This window comes from Plectropomus leopardus, chromosome 18, assembly GCF_026936395.1.
Source record: "Plectropomus leopardus strain MGB_pleo_1.0 chromosome 18, ASM2693639v1, whole genome shotgun sequence".
NCBI classification, from domain to species: domain Eukaryota; kingdom Metazoa; phylum Chordata; class Actinopteri; order Perciformes; family Serranidae; genus Plectropomus; species Plectropomus leopardus.
Genome location: NC_142193.1, coordinates 2,561,653 through 2,583,002, shown reverse-complemented (window position 1 = coordinate 2,583,002; position 21,350 = coordinate 2,561,653). Strand labels below are relative to the sequence as shown.

Here is a 21,350-nt window from a genome sequence, read left to right as displayed (position 1 = left end):
AAAAGACAGATGAATAATTTATTGACATGTTAAAAATTGCATCTCCCATAAAGTTGAAGGGGTTAATTTAATACAAAAAACAGGTGTGGATGCAAACAACTAAGCTACATCTGGTTCTGTCTATATTGTTGCCACACATATTCCCAGCTTGGAACAGTATGTCACAACTCCAACAACCACAACTCCTGTTATTGCCAAAATACAGGTCACAATTAAAAACACAGTAGACCATTACTAAAACCATTAGGATCTGGAGTGAGGATGCAACTGAGACATTAAAGGGCTGTTTTAAGTGGACACATTAATGACTATGGGGATGACTTTGACATGCTTTCTGATATACTCACCTTATATGTCATATTTTGTAAAGAAAGTGTCACTCCCACTAAACACGTCACCATTTATCCAAATAATAAAAAAAAATGGATCACCAAGGACATGGAAGCCTATCTAGTGCAGAAGAAAAGGGCCTTCCTACAAGGTGACAAAGTGAGGGTGAGGGAGCTGCAGAAGGAATTCAGGAGGAAGGCCAAGTTGACTAAAATCAAGTATAAGGACAGGGTGGAAAAGAAATTAACATCAGGAAATGCTAGAGAAGCATGGCAGGGTTTGAATATCATGATGGGCAGAGCATCCAAACCAGCAGTGGTCAACTCTCCAGACCCTACTCTCTTGCAGAAGGGTTGAACAGTTTCTTTATCTGGTTCAACATCAAAAGCAAACCAACCACCAGGACCCCTGTAACCCTAAGTTCCCCACGCCCAGCCCTCACCATTGATGAACAGCTGGTAACCTCTTTTCTGTGTAAACCCTAACAAAGCCACTAACTCTGACAGGCTCAGGGGCAGGGTGCACAAAGGATGCTCCACCCAGCTAGGTGGGGTGTTCACCAGGCTATTCCAACACCTACTGGACTCCGGCATAGTCTCCAGACAGTGGAAGGAATCGATCGTCATTCCAATCCCAAAAAAGACACAGCCTAAGGATCTGAAGGACTACAGGCCAGTGGCCCTGACATCAGTGCTCTGTAAATGTATGGAGAAAACCTACATTTGTGACCTACTGTTAGATGATCTGTTGGACAAACTGGATCCATTCCAGTTTGCCTACAAGCCAAAAAGAGGCACTGAGGATGCAACTCTCATGCTCCTCAACACCAAACAACTGGACTCTACACATCCACAAACAAGGATTTTATTCATGGACTTTTCATCTGCTTTTAACACCGTAAATAACAACAGTCTGATACACCATCTCTCTGTACTCCAGGTCCACCATACACTGATTTTATGGATAAAGGACTTTTTAAAGGACAGACCACAATGCATCCTATTTAATGGTTTCACATTTGTTTTTACATTGACTATAAAGACGGGGCTGACCCAGGGCTGTGTCCTGTCACCCGTGCTTTTCACTGCCTACACAAATGCTATCACCTGCAGCAATAAAGCAATGACAATTTTTAAGTACACAGATGATATGGCCCTGGTAGCCCACCTCACTGACACCCAGACCCTAATGCAATACCAGCAGGAAGTCCACACCCTGGTTCAAACCTTTGCCGAAAGCTCACTTGGGCTGAACATTACAAAAACCAAGGAGCTCTGCTGTGGGTCCATGGGGAAAAACCAAGTGGATCTACTTGTACCACTCAACATCCAGGGTCAGCTAGTGGAACAGGTACAGAGTTTTAGATATCTCGGAACAGAGATCAACACTTGCCTGTCCTTCTCATAATATGCTGACTCTGTCTACAAAAAGGCACAACAGTGTCTCCAGCTGCTCAGAAAATTGAGAACTTTTAACATCAGCAAAGACATTTTACACTCAATGAATCCATCCTCAGTTACAACATCTCATCCTGGTTCAACTTTCTCACTGCCAAACATAAAGCAAAACTCTCCCGGATAATAAATCAAGCCAGCAAAATAACTGAAACATCTCAACATTCTCTCTGTGAACTGCACAGGCACTCAGTGATGAGGAAAGCCACCCCATCATTGGGGACCCCTCCCACCCCCTGCACCACTCCTTCATGCTGCTGCCATCAGACAGACGCTACAGAACCCTGCTGGCCCGGAAAAACATTTACAAAAAAATCCTTCATCCCATTTGCAAAAACTGCCCTAATTAAGAAAACATAGACTTCCCCCTTTTTTTCTTTTTTTTTTTTTTTTAACTGTTGTTGAATATGTTTTAGTCAGTGTGCCTGGGTGTGGTTCTTAATTATGTTTTAATGCTTCATTGAGCTGTTTTAAAGATGAATTTCTGTTTTTACTCGTGACAGACAATAAAGAATCAATCTATCAATCTATCTGTCTATCTATCAATTAACAACAACCAACTAACAAAACTACTTGTTTAGGTTTAGAAAATAAATCAGTGTAAAATAAGTATGTTTGTTACATGACACACATGATTGTCACAATAAAATGTTATGTAACTCTACATAAGAATTACTTTTTTGTTTCACACGAGACACAAACTAGGGTCTCTTGTGTGAAAGACTGTGTAAGTCAAATTTTGTTTGACCACCCACCACGTCTTTCTCCTACCCTACATGAATTTGCATGCCTTTTTTGATGATACACCTTCAGGACTGACAAAGCATCAGTATTTGATGGCCTGAAAATGAGAACTGGTTGGTAAACTGTGATGTCTAATAATGTTTTCATTGTTGTGCTTTAGCTGCTTTAGCTGTTTTGGTGTTTTTAGCCCCATGGATCAGCCACAGTTGATTTACTGCACTGATCTTTTGTCCTGCTGATGTTAAGCCTCAAAGGTTTTGGATTTGTGGGAAATTGTGTTTATTAAAGGCTGCAACGTTATTAAATCGCTGTCTGTGACAGGCTACCTATCAAGTTTTCTTTGCAACTCTAGTGCACTGAATGAATGGAAACCAAAAAAAGGTAAGAAATAACATATTTTTCACTTTGGAAAGGATTGGCGATACACAATTATCCATGTCAATTTGGTTTGGTCCATTTATGAAACTCTGGTCTTATCCAGTTAGTATGTATTTTTATGATTATGCATCCTCCATAGTTAGTTCAAGACTCTATGTTTACTTCAAGGAAATACCTACTACTGCCTTTCTAAGTGATCAGTGTCAGCCAGCTTTCTATGTTCTGTGTCAGTCTGCATTAAGTCTTGTCTCTGTCTGGACTGACCTGAGCGCTTGTCTTTGTTGTATTTGTCTTCATTTTTAGTCTTCGTTTTAGTTTATCTTTGTACTCATCTTCATTTATGTTGTACTCGTTTATTGTACTCATGTTTGTTGTAACTGTAATCATAACTGTATACTCATATTTTTAGTGATATTAAACATGTGCTGACTGAAGCTTCAACAGGTGTCTCCATCCTTCAGAAGGGGGAAAACTCATACTATCATATCCTGATGTATATAGGTTCCCCTACTAAAAGTACATGATTGTTTGTGTGACGCTAGACATTTTTTGTATGTGTGTTTATGTCTGAACCAGCTAAACATAGTTTTTTGAGGCACTCTGTTTTGAAATGTTGGAATCCTTCTGACAGAGGAAGCACTTGTGTGTGAGAGACATTTGGGATTCAGGACTTTCACTGTGCATCACCGGAATGTTTGTGTCGGCGGAAAGACTTTCTGACATCAACTAGTGGAACCACGGACAAAGATGCAGTCAAGTATATTTATATTCTTGATCCCACTCGCAGTCACTTTGACATTTACTGATGTTGACAGTTTCAGTGCTGGTTTGACAGATGGCTCTATTCAGCCTTTGGATGAGACTTCTGGATCCCTACATTTGATGATTATGTGATTAGCAGGAAAGTGTGACTCATCGGACAGTTTTGGCCAGTTGAATTGCCAATATTTCAACAGAGAAGGACCTCTCTTTGACTTTGTGAACCTCCATGAAATCCTTGACGCATTAGCTGAGAGCACCTCTTAGTGTGGTGCCAACCCTACATGCAAGCAACATTGATGAAAAAGTATTTCACACCCCCCCATTTTATGTTAATAAATTATATTAAAGGCTTAATAAAGTGAATTGGGTCCCTGTCATAGTGTGCACTGCAATGGGAGTTATTGCCTTTTCCAAGGAAAACTTTGCTCTGTCCCGTAGAACACAAAATAGTAAAAAATGTTAGATGTTTGGCTTGCATGCCACTTCAGTCCACTTATCACATTATTAAGAGCCACTTTTGCTCGTTAAATAGTGCAAAGTGTGCCAGGACTTGACACACACAGTTGACAGTAATGCATTAAAATCAGTTATGTCACCGCAGCAAGTATCGTAGAACACTTAAGCAGCAAATCTCAAAACTGTAGTTATGAACTTTACAGAGGAAACAGGGCAAAACTTTTTACTTCTGAAATATTCAATGAAGTTACGCTGTTCTTTGTTTTTAAACGTACACAGCATCCCTCTTGATTGGGAGTAATACAGCAGCTCTGCTCTGATCTCTGCTATGTTCATATTTTGCACAATCTCTGTCATATTTTCCTCTAGTTATTTCACCAATCCGCAACCCAGCCACATGCCCCTGTGTGTGTAACAAGCAGCGTGTATGCATGTTGTCAGCCCACTTAGGAAGAAAATGCACCATTCTGACTTTCAGCCAAGTTTTACTTGGAGTAACCTCTGCTGCTTCTAAATAGCAACACACCAATGATGCGCCTGACCATACCTCACTACACGCCCATTGGGCGCACAGATGTGCACAAGGACAATTTATTTCGTACACAATGTGGGTGCTAGCCATGTAAATGACAACTGTGTGGGTCTAAACTGAATTCTAAAATGAGCAATAACATTTTGCTGCACTGTGCACTGCTTTGCGCAAGATAGGTGTAAGATAGGACCTTTACCCTAAACCTGCTGAAGAAGAACATCAGCAGTCATGAGTTTTAATCTAGTCGTGTAAAATGATCTAAATAGCAATTTCAATTTCTATAGTCTCTAGTAATTCAAAGAACTGTAGTTACAAATGTAACTCTTACATGGAGGAATATTAATTCGGGATTTCATGCTGAATGAATTATAATGTGATTATAGAAAATACAGCGTTAATATTTGGCATTGAGGCTCTGACCTTGTGAATATGCGACACAATCTCATACTGAGTCCACCAGTTTTCCACATCAAAGTCCAAGTGGTGAGAGCACATGGTGAGATAACCCAACAAAAGCACATGTTATGTTTAGGCAAAATAAAGCAAATGGCAACCAACACAGGGACGTCAGCAAAGCACTTGTTTAGGAATATTTAACAAAGGAGTTCTTGCAGGTGTAGGTGTAGAAAAAAAAACCCCATCACAATCAGACAGGAAGTAAAATCAGATTCTGAAATGAAAGTCCAGGGTTTGTTGGATCCATCCAACACCACTACTACCCGCCCTCTAGGGGCCATCCTTCCTCTTTATATGATGTTGTTACTGGCAGCGTTTCAACCTGATGCTGTCCAGCGGCATATCATGTGGCATATCAATACATTGCGAACCATTTTGTTTTGCTACATTCTGAGGTGACACGGTACGCCAATACATCATACAGCTGCAAAAGGTTGCATTGAGGTCTTATGCCAAAATCACTGCAAAAGCGGCAGTATTTGATGACTTTAGAATCAGAACAGGCCAAAATCTACTATCTTAAGTACTACCTTCTTTATGTAGAAGTGTCTGCACTTAAAAAAAAACATACACAGTCCGCATGGTTATATCTTTTGAGCTGCATTCAAATGTCCAAAAAAGTCACCCCAAACCTTCAGTGTGACGGTGTATGAGGGATTGGATCTAAATAAACTTCATTGTGAAGCTGAATATATACACATTTGATATGTTGGGTGAAAATATGGTTATGAACAGCAGCAGCAGCAGTGTCAGTGTAATGGTGTGTATGTTGCACTAAATAATGAAAGAGGCATTAAAAAATTCCTGTAATATTTTATGGGGATTGAGCAGAGTTACTTATTTTGGAAGGTAAACACATCTGTGCAATATTTTTTATTTCTTATTTGTTACCTGATGTATTGTTCATATATTTTTTACGAGAGTAGAGATGTTGCAATGTTGTACACTTTTGTACACTTGAAAAGGTAATATTTTGTGTTTTACAAGTAGTTTATCACTTTCCCTCCTCCTATTGTTCTTTTGTCATCTAAGGTGTGCATGTTATATACCCCCAATGCTTTTGCTATATGTGATGCTTTTTAAACAATTGTGACATTTATGGATAACACTGCAGAGCAAATGTTGAATTCATGTCCATGCATAAATCTGCTAATCAGAGAAAGAGCTTGTCAAGGCAGGTGTGTGACATCTTGCAACAATAGAGTTTGCTGTTGTGACCATAGGCCAACATGGAGAATTTACTAACTCATGGGTCATGGTATTATGCAGGTACAGATAGCATTAACGCAGGAGACATCCTGTGAACATGTTGTTTTTCTACAAAAGCAGAGCACTGAAGGGAAGAGTACTATTTTAGTGTTGTACCCGTATAACACCAGAAATACACTTTCTGCATGACCAATGTGTGACGGCAGCCTCGCCAAACTGCAGCTTGTTGCATGCTCATAGTGTTCACACTGGCAGCATTGTGGCATGTCCAACAAACCACAGGTTTTCTAGTGTTCATTTCCTGTCTGAATGTGATGGATTTTTCTCTAGACCGTACCACATGCCGTTTTTGCCTAAATCTAACCATCTGTGCCACCATGTGCTTGTGGTGACATCATGGAAGCAGCATCCCGAAATGTCAACAGCAGACACAGAAGGATATCTAAAGCCTAACATGGAGATGCGTAATTCCACTGCGAAGTGGAAATATGTGACGACTTTAAATACCTTACTTTCCCTTTCCCTTTTAAAACCATCTGAGCCCCGCGTAGTCGCTGGCGACTACAATGTGTTCCACTTTATGTAAAGTGTCCTAACTCTGCGACCGTAGGTCGAATCGTATAACTTCATTGTGCCTTGAGAGACTGGAGTTTTAAGTTCATTATTACACAAAAAGTCCAGGCGAACCAAAACTAGGTAAAAACGGCTTAGGGCTCAGAGGGTTAAATACTCAGTACAAACATTCTTAAGACTGGAAACAAAGTTATTGACCTCATAATCCAGGATCAGCAGCCAAGAAAGTGGAATTATTTTGTTTGAATATTTGGTTCAGTGAATAATTTAATCATTTCATGTGTGTTTACACCTTTTATTTCTTCTCATTTCACCTCACCTGTTTATCTGTGTGCCTCGCACATCAAAACAATCACAACAGTCAATCTTGACTGTAACTGCCACAGTAAAGCGTGTCCAACAGAGCTGAAACTAATGGAGGAGCTGCAGGTATAAAGATTAAACACATTCATTACATGCTACTTCAGGTGTGAAGTTCCCATCATATCATCCCAAAGGGATGACATTAACAACATTTGGCTCAGTATTGACTGAGCTTTAACCAACTACTGCATTTCTCTCTGCATTTAGTTCAACTGTGGCATATCCCCCACTCAGATCAGTTACAACGACGGCTTTCGGCTTTACAGGATTCAAACTGTCGGCCCTCAGGAGAGACTTATCGATGTGTGGAAGCTGATTAAGGAAAGTTTAAGTGTCTATTTATTTCAGTGCTGAGTGAACCTGTGAGTAATAAGAGACTTACACTGTGGTGTAAAGCCCTCCTGAGAACAAGGAGGAGCCCAACCAGCACTCAGCGTGTTCTCATACTTAGGCTGCTTATCTACAATTGTGTATTCACTTGTGTGTTGCAAACACATCTGCCAGCATTTGAAAATGCTCTTCAAAAGTATATGTTGTGGTACTATAATGCTAAAAGCTTTCAAGTTAGTGTGCAGTGTTACAATAATACTACATGTCATTTAGACTTAACTATGTCCAGAGCATATGAGTAACAAGGCTCAGCTAGTTACATTATGTTTCCCCAATGGGTTTATACCAATGCAGCTGTTTCAACTCTCAAACTCATTTTGGCATCTAATTTTGAGACTAGTCAGTTAGAAATTAAAGGTCAGTATACACTCCATAACAGACAGGGGGTGCATACGTGCACACAGTTGTGTTTAGACTAAGGCTGTCAAATGGTTATTTGTTTAAATTGCGTTTCATTATAACATTTCCGCAGTTAATGGCGATTAATCACATTTTTGGTGGACCAAGAAGACGGGTTTGTTGAGCTTTATTTTGTTTCTGCTGAGCTTCAATGAAGTGTATTAGAAGTGTAGTAGAAGTGTATAAGAAACTTCGACTGATATCAGCCTACAGTTGTATTTTCCTGTTCAGTAAGGATAATAGATGTGATAATATTGCCTATCCCTAACACGGTGATGTAAAATCAGCAACCCTCAACAAAAGATGCCTCTCCATGCTTTCCACCACTCATCTGCTAACTTGCTAAAGCAATTCTTACCAAACTGTCTTGATTAGGAATGAAAAAAAAATGATGACAAAATAAATGCATGGGACTATCATTAAGTGGGCATGTCTGTAAAGGGGAGACTCATGGATACCCACAGAACCCATTTTCATTCAGATATCATGAAGTCAGAGGTCAGAGGTAGCCTATGAAACTTTGGAGCATCACTCAACCCCCTTACTAAGAAGCTAACATGACATATTTGGTACCAAAGATTCCTCAGGTCCTCTATTACATCTCAGCCCAGTACAGCCTCTTAAAGGCGAGAATGTCTGCCAGCGATTAACAAGTTGTGTACTTAACCATGCTGCGATTCACAAGTTAACACTGACAGCCCTAGTTTATGCTAAACTGGCCGTCTACTTCTATGGCTGTGTCCACACGTGCAAGTAAAGTGTACGGCACCCTCAGCATTTTGGACTGCACACAGCAATTCCCAAAGAATGCCTGTAAATTTGTAGGTAACAGAGGATGACCAAATGTAATGTATGTTCAACAGACTCATAGAGCATCCAAAGTATATAACTTGAGTCATATTTGTACTCATTTAAATGCGATTTGTTTTTCTCTGCTTCCTTGATGTATGATAAGACATTGATAAGACATTAGTATGTATTCATTGATTATATTTGTAACAATAACATGAATGTGCAAAGTATCAGCAATTCAAAGTTGTCAGATACTGTAAATGTAGTGCAGGTAACCCTTTGAAACCTGAGCTAATTAGATAAGATAAGATAGAACTTTATTAATCCCAAAGGAAATTCTTGTGCGAGGTTTCTCCAAAATACAGTAGCAAAACAAGAATACAACAGCAGAGCATCAAATAAGTGAAAATAAAATGTAAAGTGTCTAATAATAATGTTTAAAAGTAAAAAAGTAGTTTTGCATGAATTGGTAAATGAATTGGTTTAATTTCTTTGGAAAATACAGACAGGAAAGGCAATGACTAACTTGACAAGAAGTCCCACAAATTGTGAGAAATTAGTAATATGTAACAAGAAATGACCTTACAATTAGTTTTAAAAGTTAAAATTAGAAAATAATCAAAAAACAAATTAATATATCTATCCATTTAAAATTATATCACAGGTCAATGTTCAACAAAGTTTTCAAGAAGAAGTATAAAGTAACATAAAATAAAAATACTCAAATAAAGCACAAGTACCTCAAAATCGTACTTTAATACAGTACTTAGGTAAATGTACTCAGTTACATTCCTGGTTTAGACAACTATTGTGGTAGTACCACTTAATATGCAAGATTTATGGCCTATAATAAGGTACAGTATTATGGCTCACATATTACTCATAACATTTAGTTGACATTTTTACATGTAAACCACATGCAGGTAGAATTTGTAACGCATATTTTCTTTGAAAGTAAAGGCACCAGTGCATCAAAGAGAGCTTGTTTAAACTAACAGCACAGGTGAGACAGTAACAGAGACAGTTATTTGTAAAGCAACTTGTTTGTGAAGGATTATTTCCTTGAGGAGACTTTTAGTTTTCCCTGTGGGTGTCAGGAGACTGCTGAGAAACAGAGCGTAACAGAGTGAAATGAGGATAAAACAAAGTTTCTTCATATTAACTGTGATAGATGATCTCACACTGTGGAAGTTTGTTTTTTTTCTTCATAGTGAAGACAGATGGACGGCAGCTAATGGTTTCTTCTGATAGACAAAAACACAAGTCATCTGCTTTTGCTTACAACAAACTTAATGTGTTCACTTTAAACGCTGCATCAAATTAATACATGTTTTATCAAAATCCATTCAGTGTTGTCTGGGATAATCATGTGTGTCGGACAGATTGATGGGCAAAGAAAAGAAACAAGCAAATTATGAATGAGCAAATTAATGGACCAGCAAATGGACTAATATATTACATGACATCACATTTATTCTAGCAAAAACAAGAACCATAAGTAAAGAAGACAAAGCTACACAGATGCACAACAATAACGACCACACATCTGATGAACAGAGAAAAACGAGATGATGAACGTGTTAGCAAAAGAAAACAAAGACAAAGGGAGTGAGGACAGAGGGAAACAGACATAAACCAAAACACAGGAAGTGCTGAAATGGTTTTTGCCACCTCTCAGTTAGAGCATTGTAGAAAGTCTCACCTGTGGGACTGTCCAGTCCACCAGCTGCTGCATCTCCTCCCCCACTGATGGCAGTAGCAGGAGCAGTGGTAGAGGCAGAGGTACTACCAGTGTACTTCTTACGGCCGCTGTAGTCTGTGCTGCTCTCATCATCCAGGACTGTGGTGGCTCCTGATTGGATTCCAGAGTCTGAGGCGTAGTAGGTCTGCTGCCATTCGGCCACCTTCACCACACTGTCCGCCTCACTCACTGCAGGGAACAGCACATGGCTGGGATCACATAATACTATTACTAGTACTACTACTACTACTACTACTACTACTACTACTACTTTCATACTGTCATTACAACTGCTATTACTATCATTACTGTTCGTTGCCACCATGGTCACTACTACAACTACCACAACTACTGCTACTTCCATTCTCCTACTATTGCTACTACCTCTGTTACTACTGCCAGTAATACCACTACTATTGCTACTACTGCTACTACTACTACCACCACTACTTCCACAATATCACTATGTTTTTTTTTTGTTTCAGCAGACACCCAAAAGGCCTTTGGGAACTTGGGAGAGGACAAACAGTAATGATGCTATGGGGCATCAAAGCAGAAAAATAGCATTTCTGTCAAACAGCTATGTCTGCATGAGCTACACAATTTTTTTCTTAAACTGTCATATAATGGCTTATGCATATGTAAGAAAAAAGAAACCAAATGGTTTATGCTAACAGTATCATAATGATTTCTACTATTGCACTCTTTATCAATGTCAAAAATGTGTGAGGGTCAACAATGTATACAATGTATTAGATGTATACAGCAATTATCTATAACAGAAAAGAGCTGCTTGCTTTAATGACAGAGTACTTACTTTGCATGGACATCATCTCCACCCACTGGTACCACTGCCTTCACTGACCTCTGGCCTGCAGAGAAAAAGATGAAACATTAGGTCTGCAAACAGGATTGCCTACAAGATCCAAACTAAACCTCTTTTCTGTTGCAGATATGTGCACAGTTCATCAGAGCAGTCGAACATGTGAGCATGTGAGCAGTCACATGTTAATGATCTTCCATTTATGTCAAAGTGTACATTTTTGTCATTAAATTCCATTTTTGGCACTAACCCTTACACAGTAGCAGGGTATAACATCCATTATAAACTGGAGGATGTTCTTTACTGTGTGCAACTTGAATTTATTGCTGTTGTGATAGAAAATAATTTATTTCCATAATAGCGAACACTGCCTGAGGAGCAGCTGCGAGTTACACAAATGTCAATGTTGTGAAGCATATAAAACTCCAGAGAGCACCTTTATCTAACTCCCAGAAGCTGCGGCTGGTGAAAGGTCACAGCGTCTCATCTTCACTGCCAAGAGCCCTTCACAGAACCCACTGCCTGCTGGGAATTCGCACTAATGCTCGGAGGAAGATGAAGTATGAGTGTTTATGAGTGCACACAAGATACTGCTACACTTGAGTTCAGCACGTTCACTAGTAGTGCTGGATAGAATAACACGTCTTTATAGCCCAGGAGAAATCCTGATTGGTTGGTATGTGTTTGTTGCCTATAGGTCTCTGATTATGGAGACCTATAGGCTCACCCAACCCCCCTAACAGCAAATGCACTACTTACTTGCAGCCTTTCAGACTAATACATACACAATACATACTCACAAGTTTAAGAAAATTAATATTCTCACACCTATTTTCCTTATGAAACAGAGAAATGCAACATTCATGGAAGACTGATAAGGCTTAATTGCCTTGTTACTCATCATAAAACACATTTCATTCAAACCGAAAACAAAATAACACTCACCTAAACCATCTTGATTACTTTTGTTCATAAGCTAGTTAGTAAGTCCACTGTTCCTACTATCATGAGTTTCAGTTTTTGTCAAAATAAATCCTTAATTCACCAAGTTAGATGTAAGAAGCATGCTGTTATTCTCCACAGTCTCTCTGCCTGCTGGCCACCTGCTGTCTACAACTTCTCCCTCCACCACTAGGTGTCACTGTGTCTTTCAGTTCAGCAGCCTGTTCCACTAGTAGATACAGGAGACTGGGGTCTAGTGGTCCGTGCTGTATAATGCATACAAAGAGTGTAACAGAACGAGTAGCGCCTACATTTCTAATGGTACTGAAAAACATAACTTTGGCATTTCTAAATACTCTCATATACCGTAATAGCGTAATACCTCCCAAGCCTAGTCAGTAGTTTAATTTTGTGGTCACTGGTCAAAAATCCCATAATAACCTTGGACCATAGTGTAATTCAAGTGTTCTGCTCTTGGCTCTGTTTTAGGCTTTAGAAAGCCTAACAAGCCTAAGACAGGAGACTTTTGCCAATCACAGGTCACTTTAGAGAGAGGATGTTCCTACGTCCTATGTCCAACAAATGCATATGTGTGTGTGCACGTCTCTTAAGATGGTGAAAGCCTGAATCAAAGGCAAAGACAAACAAAGTTTCTATTCCATAATTGCAGCAACTGCCTACACTGCAAAGAAACTCCAAAAAAGGAAGACAGATTTAACCAAAACTGTCTAAAAGAGAGTCTGACAATAAACAAGATAAAGTTCTTGTCAGTATTAGTGAAACATTTCATAGATACAAGGAAAAAATGTTGGTATTACATAAGCCTTCTGCTGACCCACACCGTTCTTATTGTGAAGTCATCAAAAAGTGTCGCTTTTGCAGTGATTTCAGCATAGGATCCCAATGCCAAAAGTCACCTTTGGCATCGTCACGAGATGGCTGCTGGATAGCGTCAGCTGAGAATGCGGCAGTGTTATTACATGCCACCAGACAGCCAGATGGCACCATACGCAGGCAGAGAGCATCACTTGAGAATGCAGCTGGACGTAACCTGTTGCGGCCGCATGACAAAGTGCAGGACAGCATCGGGTTGAAAGCTGCAGCTAACAAAGTAATATAAGGAGCGCAAGGGCGCTGTGGGTCTGGCTAGAATGGTGGTGGTTGGGTTCAACGAATACTGGACTTTCATGAAGGGACCAGTGTTCGCTTACCATATGAATGTTTTTTCCTACACCTTACCATGTGCCTCTATTGCATAATCCTAACCATTTGTGTTGATATCACAGTAGCGGTATCTCGGAACGTCAATAGCAGACACAGAAGGATACCTACAGCGTAATATGTAGACATTGAAGTCCAGTGCACAGCGGCAATATGTGAAGACTTGGTATGAGAACCTGTTGGCTAATCATAGCTAAAGGCTCACGGCTGTGGCAATAAGTTCATGTCAGGGGGAGAACAGACAGCAGGTCTGGAAATGGACCCCAGCGTTGCAGTGACATGAACGAAGCCAACACAAACCCCAGGGCCAGAGGACCTAAGGACCAGGGGCTGAGTGCATGACTTGCAAACAACTTGAGAAAAATTGGTTTATAAAGCGTGAGCGTGGCGGAAGGGGCTCAGGACAGAGAAAAAAAAAAAAGAATACCACCAGGGCTTACCATTGTTTTTTCCATAATAATAAAACATTTTATTTATAAGTGCCTTACTCAGCACTTAACGATACTTTAGAAAGAGAAAACAATTACAATAAAACAACAGATTAAAGCTACACACACTATAAAATAAATTCACAGAATTGCTGCCAATGCTTTAGATAATGATTTGAAATACTGCTAATCTTTCTTGACATTATCAAACAGTACTGCGTTTACCATTTCAACATTCTGTGTGTCTGAATACTACATTTAGTATTATCTCCTTCATTCAGATGTTATTGCAGAGGTTAAGGCTGCCATTTCAAATACAAACTGCAGCTCATTTAGAAAAGACTGATTTTGAATTCCAAACTATTCAACAAAAAAAGTTCAAGTATGCTGACTTAAGGGTTTTTTACAAGTTTACCTAGCAAAATAATGTTTTTTTAAATGTTTTTTTTTTTTTTTTTAAATCTCTTCATACAAAAAAATCAGCATACTACACATACTACATCTACTTCATTTCAAAAATCAATTTCTTTGACTCCGGAGAAACATAAATGCAAACCTTTCTTTGAAGCGGCACTAAACATAATATACTAAAAAAAATTATCTAATAACAGTGTGAAAGATGTATGGAGAATAACCACCAACTCTGCACATCCTCTCAGCTCTGCAGAGTTTAGCCTCTTGTAGCTTATTGCTAAGGGATTACGGTTTACAACGACCATGCTTGCACTTATCAGTGTCATCACCAGCAGCAGCAGTTTGCTCTAAGTGAAAAAGCTCTGAAAAAGCCACTGTATAAAACCTGCTCAACACACAGCACACAGTCACAGTCAGAGACTATCTTGCAAACACAGTGGTGAATTTAGCAGCTGAATGTTTGTCAGGAGGTGGTGGAGACTAAAAATTGAGCTAAAAGGAGAGGAAATATTACTCTTCTATTCATCTGGGCAACACAGTTGCTCTGTTTTCTGGTGCATGTTTACTATTTGAAATCTGAGCAAATTGGCTTGACTTCTGTAAAAACATCGGAGGAGGGCAATTAGCAAGGAAAGAGGAAATGGTCCATGTATCATACGTTCATTTATCATTCAGTCACTTCTGGAAAAACAAAAACTAAACAAAAATCAGTGAGAATTTTATTTATTTGTTTTTCTGTATAAATGATATAAATATAAAGTATTGTGACGCCCAGAATTAAGGAAATGATGATGGAGAAGTTTTCAAAAATATTTACGGTATTTATGGTAGCCTGGGTGTAACTTTTACGCACAATTTGGATCAGCCGTGAGTTTTAAAGTGAAACACGTATCTATGCTAACAAAAGCAGAACACAACCAAAAAAGTTAAGAGAATGGCAGGGCGTCTTGTTTCTCATAATAAATGGATCATTTTGGATTTTTGAAGTGGGGCTGTATGAGATACTTATGTGCAGTCAGTGTATTACATAGGCTACAGTAGCTGGCGGTCGGTGTGTTCCCGGTTTTCAGAAACAGAGGGATTGCCGACCCCACAGGAGTTATTTTAAATGTGTTTTAGCAACTTTAAAAAAAAACCTACCTGGGGTGACCTCTAGCTCATCAGGAAGAATGTGTGCCCTGTATGCCTGAGGCTTCTGCAGTGGCCCAGGTTCAAGTCCAGCCTGCTGGAGTGTGATGTCATTAGGAGCCCTGCATCTGTGCAGTAGAGATTTCCACAGTGGGGGAGCTCCCGAACAAACACTCGTCTGACCAATCGCGAGCAGCTGCATTGAATGTCAGTGCAAGGATTGGCTGTCATGGCGGAAAAGCCCTTTTTTTTTATAACTTAATAACTCCATAAAACCGAAGTTATCATGAAAACAAACACTTGCACAAACACCATGATGATGAGAGCTACCTTCAGTGACAGAAACTATATTTAGGAAAATTTTATATTTTAATTTTATCTATTACTGCTCTCTGGCATTCACATTTTAGTCATAATTGTTGATCAGTGACGCTAGGATCCTCATTGAGTGCTTATCCTTTTTACTGTTCACCACCTTGGTTCTGTTGAAGTGCACTACGCTAATCACGTTGCCTCTCCAGAGCATTCCTGTTCCCTTCCTTCCTAGCTTTCCCGGATCCTGCCCGCAACCCCGGCTGTGCCTGATCGTGGTGATATCTGTGCTGGCGCTGTGACCCTGCCTTTGGTTGTGCTCGTGCTATGGCTGAGCTAATAGTGGACCCCCCGCTCACCCTGATCGTGTTCTTGGTCTTGGTTGCGCTGATGCTGTGATCATGCCTTTGGACACCTCCATATCAATTTAGTTATTCCTTGGCTTTTTCTCCCCGTCAATATTTCACCCTAGCTCTCTGAATATTTTTTTTATCTACCAATTTCTTGCAATTTGTGTAAAATTTCATACCATAAGTATGGTATGAGACATAAGTTGTTCATTGACTTCTCCCCATGTTTTTGATTTTTTTAAGAAATCAAACTAATTTGCACAGGTTTCAAAGAGTAAATACTTGTGAAATGCGTCTGAAAACAGCAACAAAAAGTGATCCAGCTTTAAGGGTTAAATAGGCATCTCTTTGCTAACATGTCCAGATGGACTGTAGGCTGAATGTAATGTGATGGTACATCAGTTAGGTGTTCTCAGCTTGTTTTCCTGCCCCGGTATGATCAGAAAGATCATGCTATGCATATATAATGTGTTTGCAACAATGAAACAATGGGTACACATTTGATAGGTAGGTCATGTTTCTGCACTCCCCAGTGAGGCTGTAAAAGGCTCTCTGACACGTGTCACGTGTCCCATCCCATCAGCCAGCCCTGCAGCGTCTTATTTTCCCTTCACTCAACCATAATATCCAGTTCATGACCAAGCAGCATTACATCAGTGGATAGTGTGCATGTGTATATGTGTTTGCTAAGTAGGTTTAAATGTCTCTTCACATCTCCCGAGTGTGGATGTACCTTATCTAATAACACCATCAGTCCACCTGAAATCAACTGACTCTCAATTACACCACATTGTCTGCATATGGGAGACAGCAGCAGCTGCTGGAAGAGCACAAATGCAGCAGAAAATTAAATGTAAGATTTTTCATCATGTGCCTCCTTGCTGATTGAATTAACATTGACCACTTCTCATGTTGATGGCTGTGTTAGGTAATTAACAGAGGCGGGCTACAGAAGCAAGCTACTCATTACCAATAATGATGACCGCAGCAGTTCTGAAGACTAATGATTTGATATCAGTCAACACCAGGCACAAAGGTTAGGCCCCATTACCTTGAAAGATTTTTTATACTCCCGATGTTTTGATGATTTCTGAACCAGTTTTCTCCCAAATGAATGTGAATACCTAATCCAGCAAGTTTAAAGCCCAGTATACACTTTGTGATTTAGGGCTTGCTCAGACAAAAGATGACCATTGTGAAAGAAATGTGGCAATATCTTTGGTTGTGGCTCTAAAACGGTGGTCCTACGTTGCACAGTGAGAGAGGTTCAGCCATTGTCTCAGTCATGTGATCAAAGACAGCCTGGGATACAATTCTGACAGTCTCAGAAATTTGGAATGAGCATTGCACTATATGACTGCTATTACGACCTACGTCTACTGACCAACCAACAGAAACATCATGAAATGACCCACTGATCAGTGCAACTCTGCTGCTCTTGCTCCAAGCTGTCATTGCAAAACTGGGGTAACAAGTTGGGTTCTTAGGTACTGATGTCGATGGACGTAGGTTGTAGCCTGCGAGTCAGAAGGTAATGCTATCACACAGTCTCCATACATCAGACTTGATGCCATACCCAAGCTTATTAAGATCCATGTCACAGATAGCTGCACTAAACTTTTACAATTGCAAAAAATCTCACAGTCTGCAGGAGGCTTAACTCAACTTCAAATCTTGTCTGGATCAGGACAAAGTGTTGATGCAGAACACAATCAGAATCTGAGAGGGACTGGATCAGTCAGAACATAAAGATGTGGTCTGGTTCACATATCAACCAGGTGAATATAACCATGCCCAGTAACAGCATTTCTTTTAGGGATGCGTGATATTGGATTTTTTGCCAATATCCGATATGCTGATATGGTAAATGGGCTGACCTGCATAGAATTTTTCTAGTCTTCTGACCACTCAAAGCACTTTTACACTACATGATACATTCACCCATTCACACACACATTCACACACTGTTGGCTGAGGCTGTAACGGGTGCTGTGTGGACCCAGATGCAGTACACCGGTAAACTGGAGTAGTTGGTAATGACGTTTATTAAACCCAGCACAAATCAAACAGGCAGCAAGGAGAAGCAGTTCGGCACAAAGTTCGTTCTTCGGGTCGGAACCCCAAACAAAGTCTATGGAGGGCGAACGATGCGAAGAGACGAAGCTTACTGCACTCGGCGTGGGTGAGGAGGAAACCCCGTTGTCCGACGGCTTGACAGCACGTGTGGAGGTACCGTCGAGGAGATGGCGGAAGAGTGGTCGGGGACAGGCGGAGGTTTCGAAGCCAGAGGAGCTGTCCGAGAATGCAGCGGTACCAGTGGGGATTAAACAGCAGAATCGTCGGAGCCAGGCGGAGAAGTCTTTACCAGCGGAGCAGATCAGGAACGCCGAATCAGAACACGTGGTCTGGGACAGAAGGCAGGTAGGTTTTCCGGGGATCAGGCGAAGAGAGCAGGTCGGGGACAGGCAGGGTCGGCTTTGGAAGATCAGACAGGAAAACGCTGGAAAGTCTTGCATGTCACTGAAGAACAATCTGGCGATGAGTGTGTGTGTGGAGGAGGCTTATATCCTGGGTTGATTACTGATGAGCTGCAGCTGTGAGGTGAGAGAGCAGAGCAGGCAGAGTAGGTGGGTGTGGCCAGCAGGTAGAGTGAGCAGAGGGAGAGTGAGTGGAAAAATACTGGAGGGAGGAGAAGGCAGGGATCGTGACAGAGGCTACCATACAAGGTGCCAGCTGCTACTCAGTAACCATTCACATGCACTCACACTCTGATGGCACAACATCGGTAGTAATTTGGGGTTCCACTTCTTGCCCCAGGATACTTCAGTGTGTTGTATAGAGCAGCCAGGGATCGAACCATCAACCTTACAGCGATGACCCATCCGACCTCTGAGCCACACCTGCCCCGATATAAAAACAGACCATCTGGTCAGTAACCAATACCATTATGGTTATATATGAATATTCAGTTTTATTATACTTTATTTACTACTTAATTTACTAACTTTATTATAGAAACTATATATTATCCATCATAATGTTTGCTCCTTTCCCTCTGCTCTCTGCCAGCTCAAATCACAAACACATCTGCTCCCTGGATTGGCAAATCTCAACTATCACTTCTGTCTGTATGATGCATCCAGTGGTTGCTACAGCTGCCAATTGATGTGATGTGATGTGGTCGATGTGGGTTGCACTAAAGGGATGTTTCACCGCCAGCCATTCTGAAGTGCAGCACAGAGATTTAGTCAAGAAAGTAAAGGCGACAAAAAATAGGTACATGGCTCAATAGCAACCAAAAGCACCTAACATTCTGGGTTGAGACAGACGAAAAGAGATTACGCACTTGGACCAGAATACAGATAATTAGTATATATATTTATATATATTTCTGCGTTACGGGTTTCATTAACTTACAGCTATTTTCTCCCCCTATATCCATGTTAAAATTGTAAAAAAGAGGGAAAAAAAATATTTTAAGAGAGGACGGCTCTATACCCCCACCGACAAGGCTTCATTTAACAACCACAAGCTTTTCATCATACTGGCATTCACAAAACCTCTAATGTCTTTTCCAAGCACCGTCCTCATCGTCTCTCCTCATTTTAAACTGCCAGCCCTTTATAGCACAGTTCTTCCTGAGCAGACCGTCAGTGGGGTGTAAATTGCTCTGTGCCTCCATATGTTTGTTGGAGTCCCTGCCTAATTAAAACCAAACAGACTCTGTAAAATATATGTGAAGTTAAAATGCCATGGAAAGTTTTGTCGCTGGATGCTGGAGCGCTCCCTGACTGGTGTTTAAGCTCTGCAAAGCAAAGTGTGTGGAGGGGAAAAAGCAAATGAGAAACGAAGAAAATGAGAATATGAAACATGAAAGACATAATGTGGAAGAAAAGTGAGAAAAAGAAGGAAGTGGAGAGAAAACAGGTGAGCTGACGATGAAGTGAAAGATGAAAATAGAGGCGAGACAGAGAGGAAGGCAGAGAATAAAAACACCCTGTCAGCTGTGTACCTGCAGTTGTTTCTCCCTCTGTGTGTGTGTGTGTGTGTGTGTGTGTGTGTGTGCGTGTGTGGTGACATATAAGCTAGTGACTGCTGCACACTGTTGTAAAAGCTATCTCATTCCCCTGCAGTGGTAAAAGCAATGCCTTATTCATGACACAGTCTGGTTCACTCGTCTGTTGTTGTCACTGTCACCAAATTGCAAAATTTGAGAGTTTAAATCTGTAAAAGTACAATCACATTTCTCATTATACATTCTGATGTCTCTGTACCAAGCTAGCTGTCACACATCTCCGTCATCGAACCACCTGTGAATGTACTGAGACAGTGGGCTGTATTTACATTTTATACATGGCAGCAGTAGCCTGCTATTGAAACAACATGCCATCATTCTAAATGTGTACACTCCTGCATCAGTTTTGAACACTCAAGGACAGTGTGTCAGTTTATGCTCATTACATGCATTGTCATTTCAAAAAACACTTTCGTTTTCATAGGAAATGTTTAAGTTTCTGCTCATTAAATGCATACAGTATTTTTTCAAGTTTAGGCAACAAAAGTGAAAAAGTCTTTCCTTAGCATTCCTAAAAAAAAATCTGTGTTCATATGATAACACTGAGAATGATCCTCACGTACACAGATTTGCAAAAACAACCAAAAATTCTGTAGTATGCATGCCAGGCCAGTAGTTCGGGGTGTAACTTTGTAATGACACACCATAGAAGAAAACCAGACATATGTTGTGGCCAAAATGGAAGTCACATAAATCACTTTCATATCATGCTAAATATACTAGTACACTATGTTAGTAAATAACTTGACACAGGAACAGCAGGCCTTCAGGTGAAAGTCCAGAGCATGTTTGACCAATCCACCTACTTTCACATCCAAATTTCTCGCTCTTTAAACGATGGCAGTTGCCCGCTGAGTCAGAAACAGCCATCGTTGTGTGTCATACCACCATTAAAGGATGCCTATGTGTGTCAGTGTCTGCTGCTGAAAGTCACTGACAAAGTGTCAGTATTTGATAAGTTGGGTGTGAGACTGGGCTGATTAAAAAAATAAGCTGATATTTTGAAGATGTGACACTCCTTGTGCTTTACAACATTTTTCATAGTCCTAAAAAGTAAATTGTACTGGTTTAGGTAATG

The 21,350-nt window shown here is 40.3% G+C and overlaps 1 protein-coding gene across 1 annotated transcript in view; it reads right to left on the bottom strand.

The window, feature by feature from the left end:
* LOC121956668 (junction plakoglobin a) overlaps positions 1 to 21,350 on the bottom strand; it is a 182,971-nt gene that overhangs the window by 82,792 nt on the left and 78,829 nt on the right. The window contains exons 2-3 of the mRNA XM_042505020.2: positions 11,397 to 11,451; positions 10,541 to 10,768 (exon numbers count right to left, since the gene is read on the bottom strand). Of these exons, the coding sequence (XP_042360954.1) occupies positions 10,541 to 10,768; positions 11,397 to 11,412 (244 nt within the window). The 5' untranslated portion in view covers positions 11,413 to 11,451. The remainder of the gene's footprint in view (positions 1 to 10,540; positions 10,769 to 11,396; positions 11,452 to 21,350) is intronic.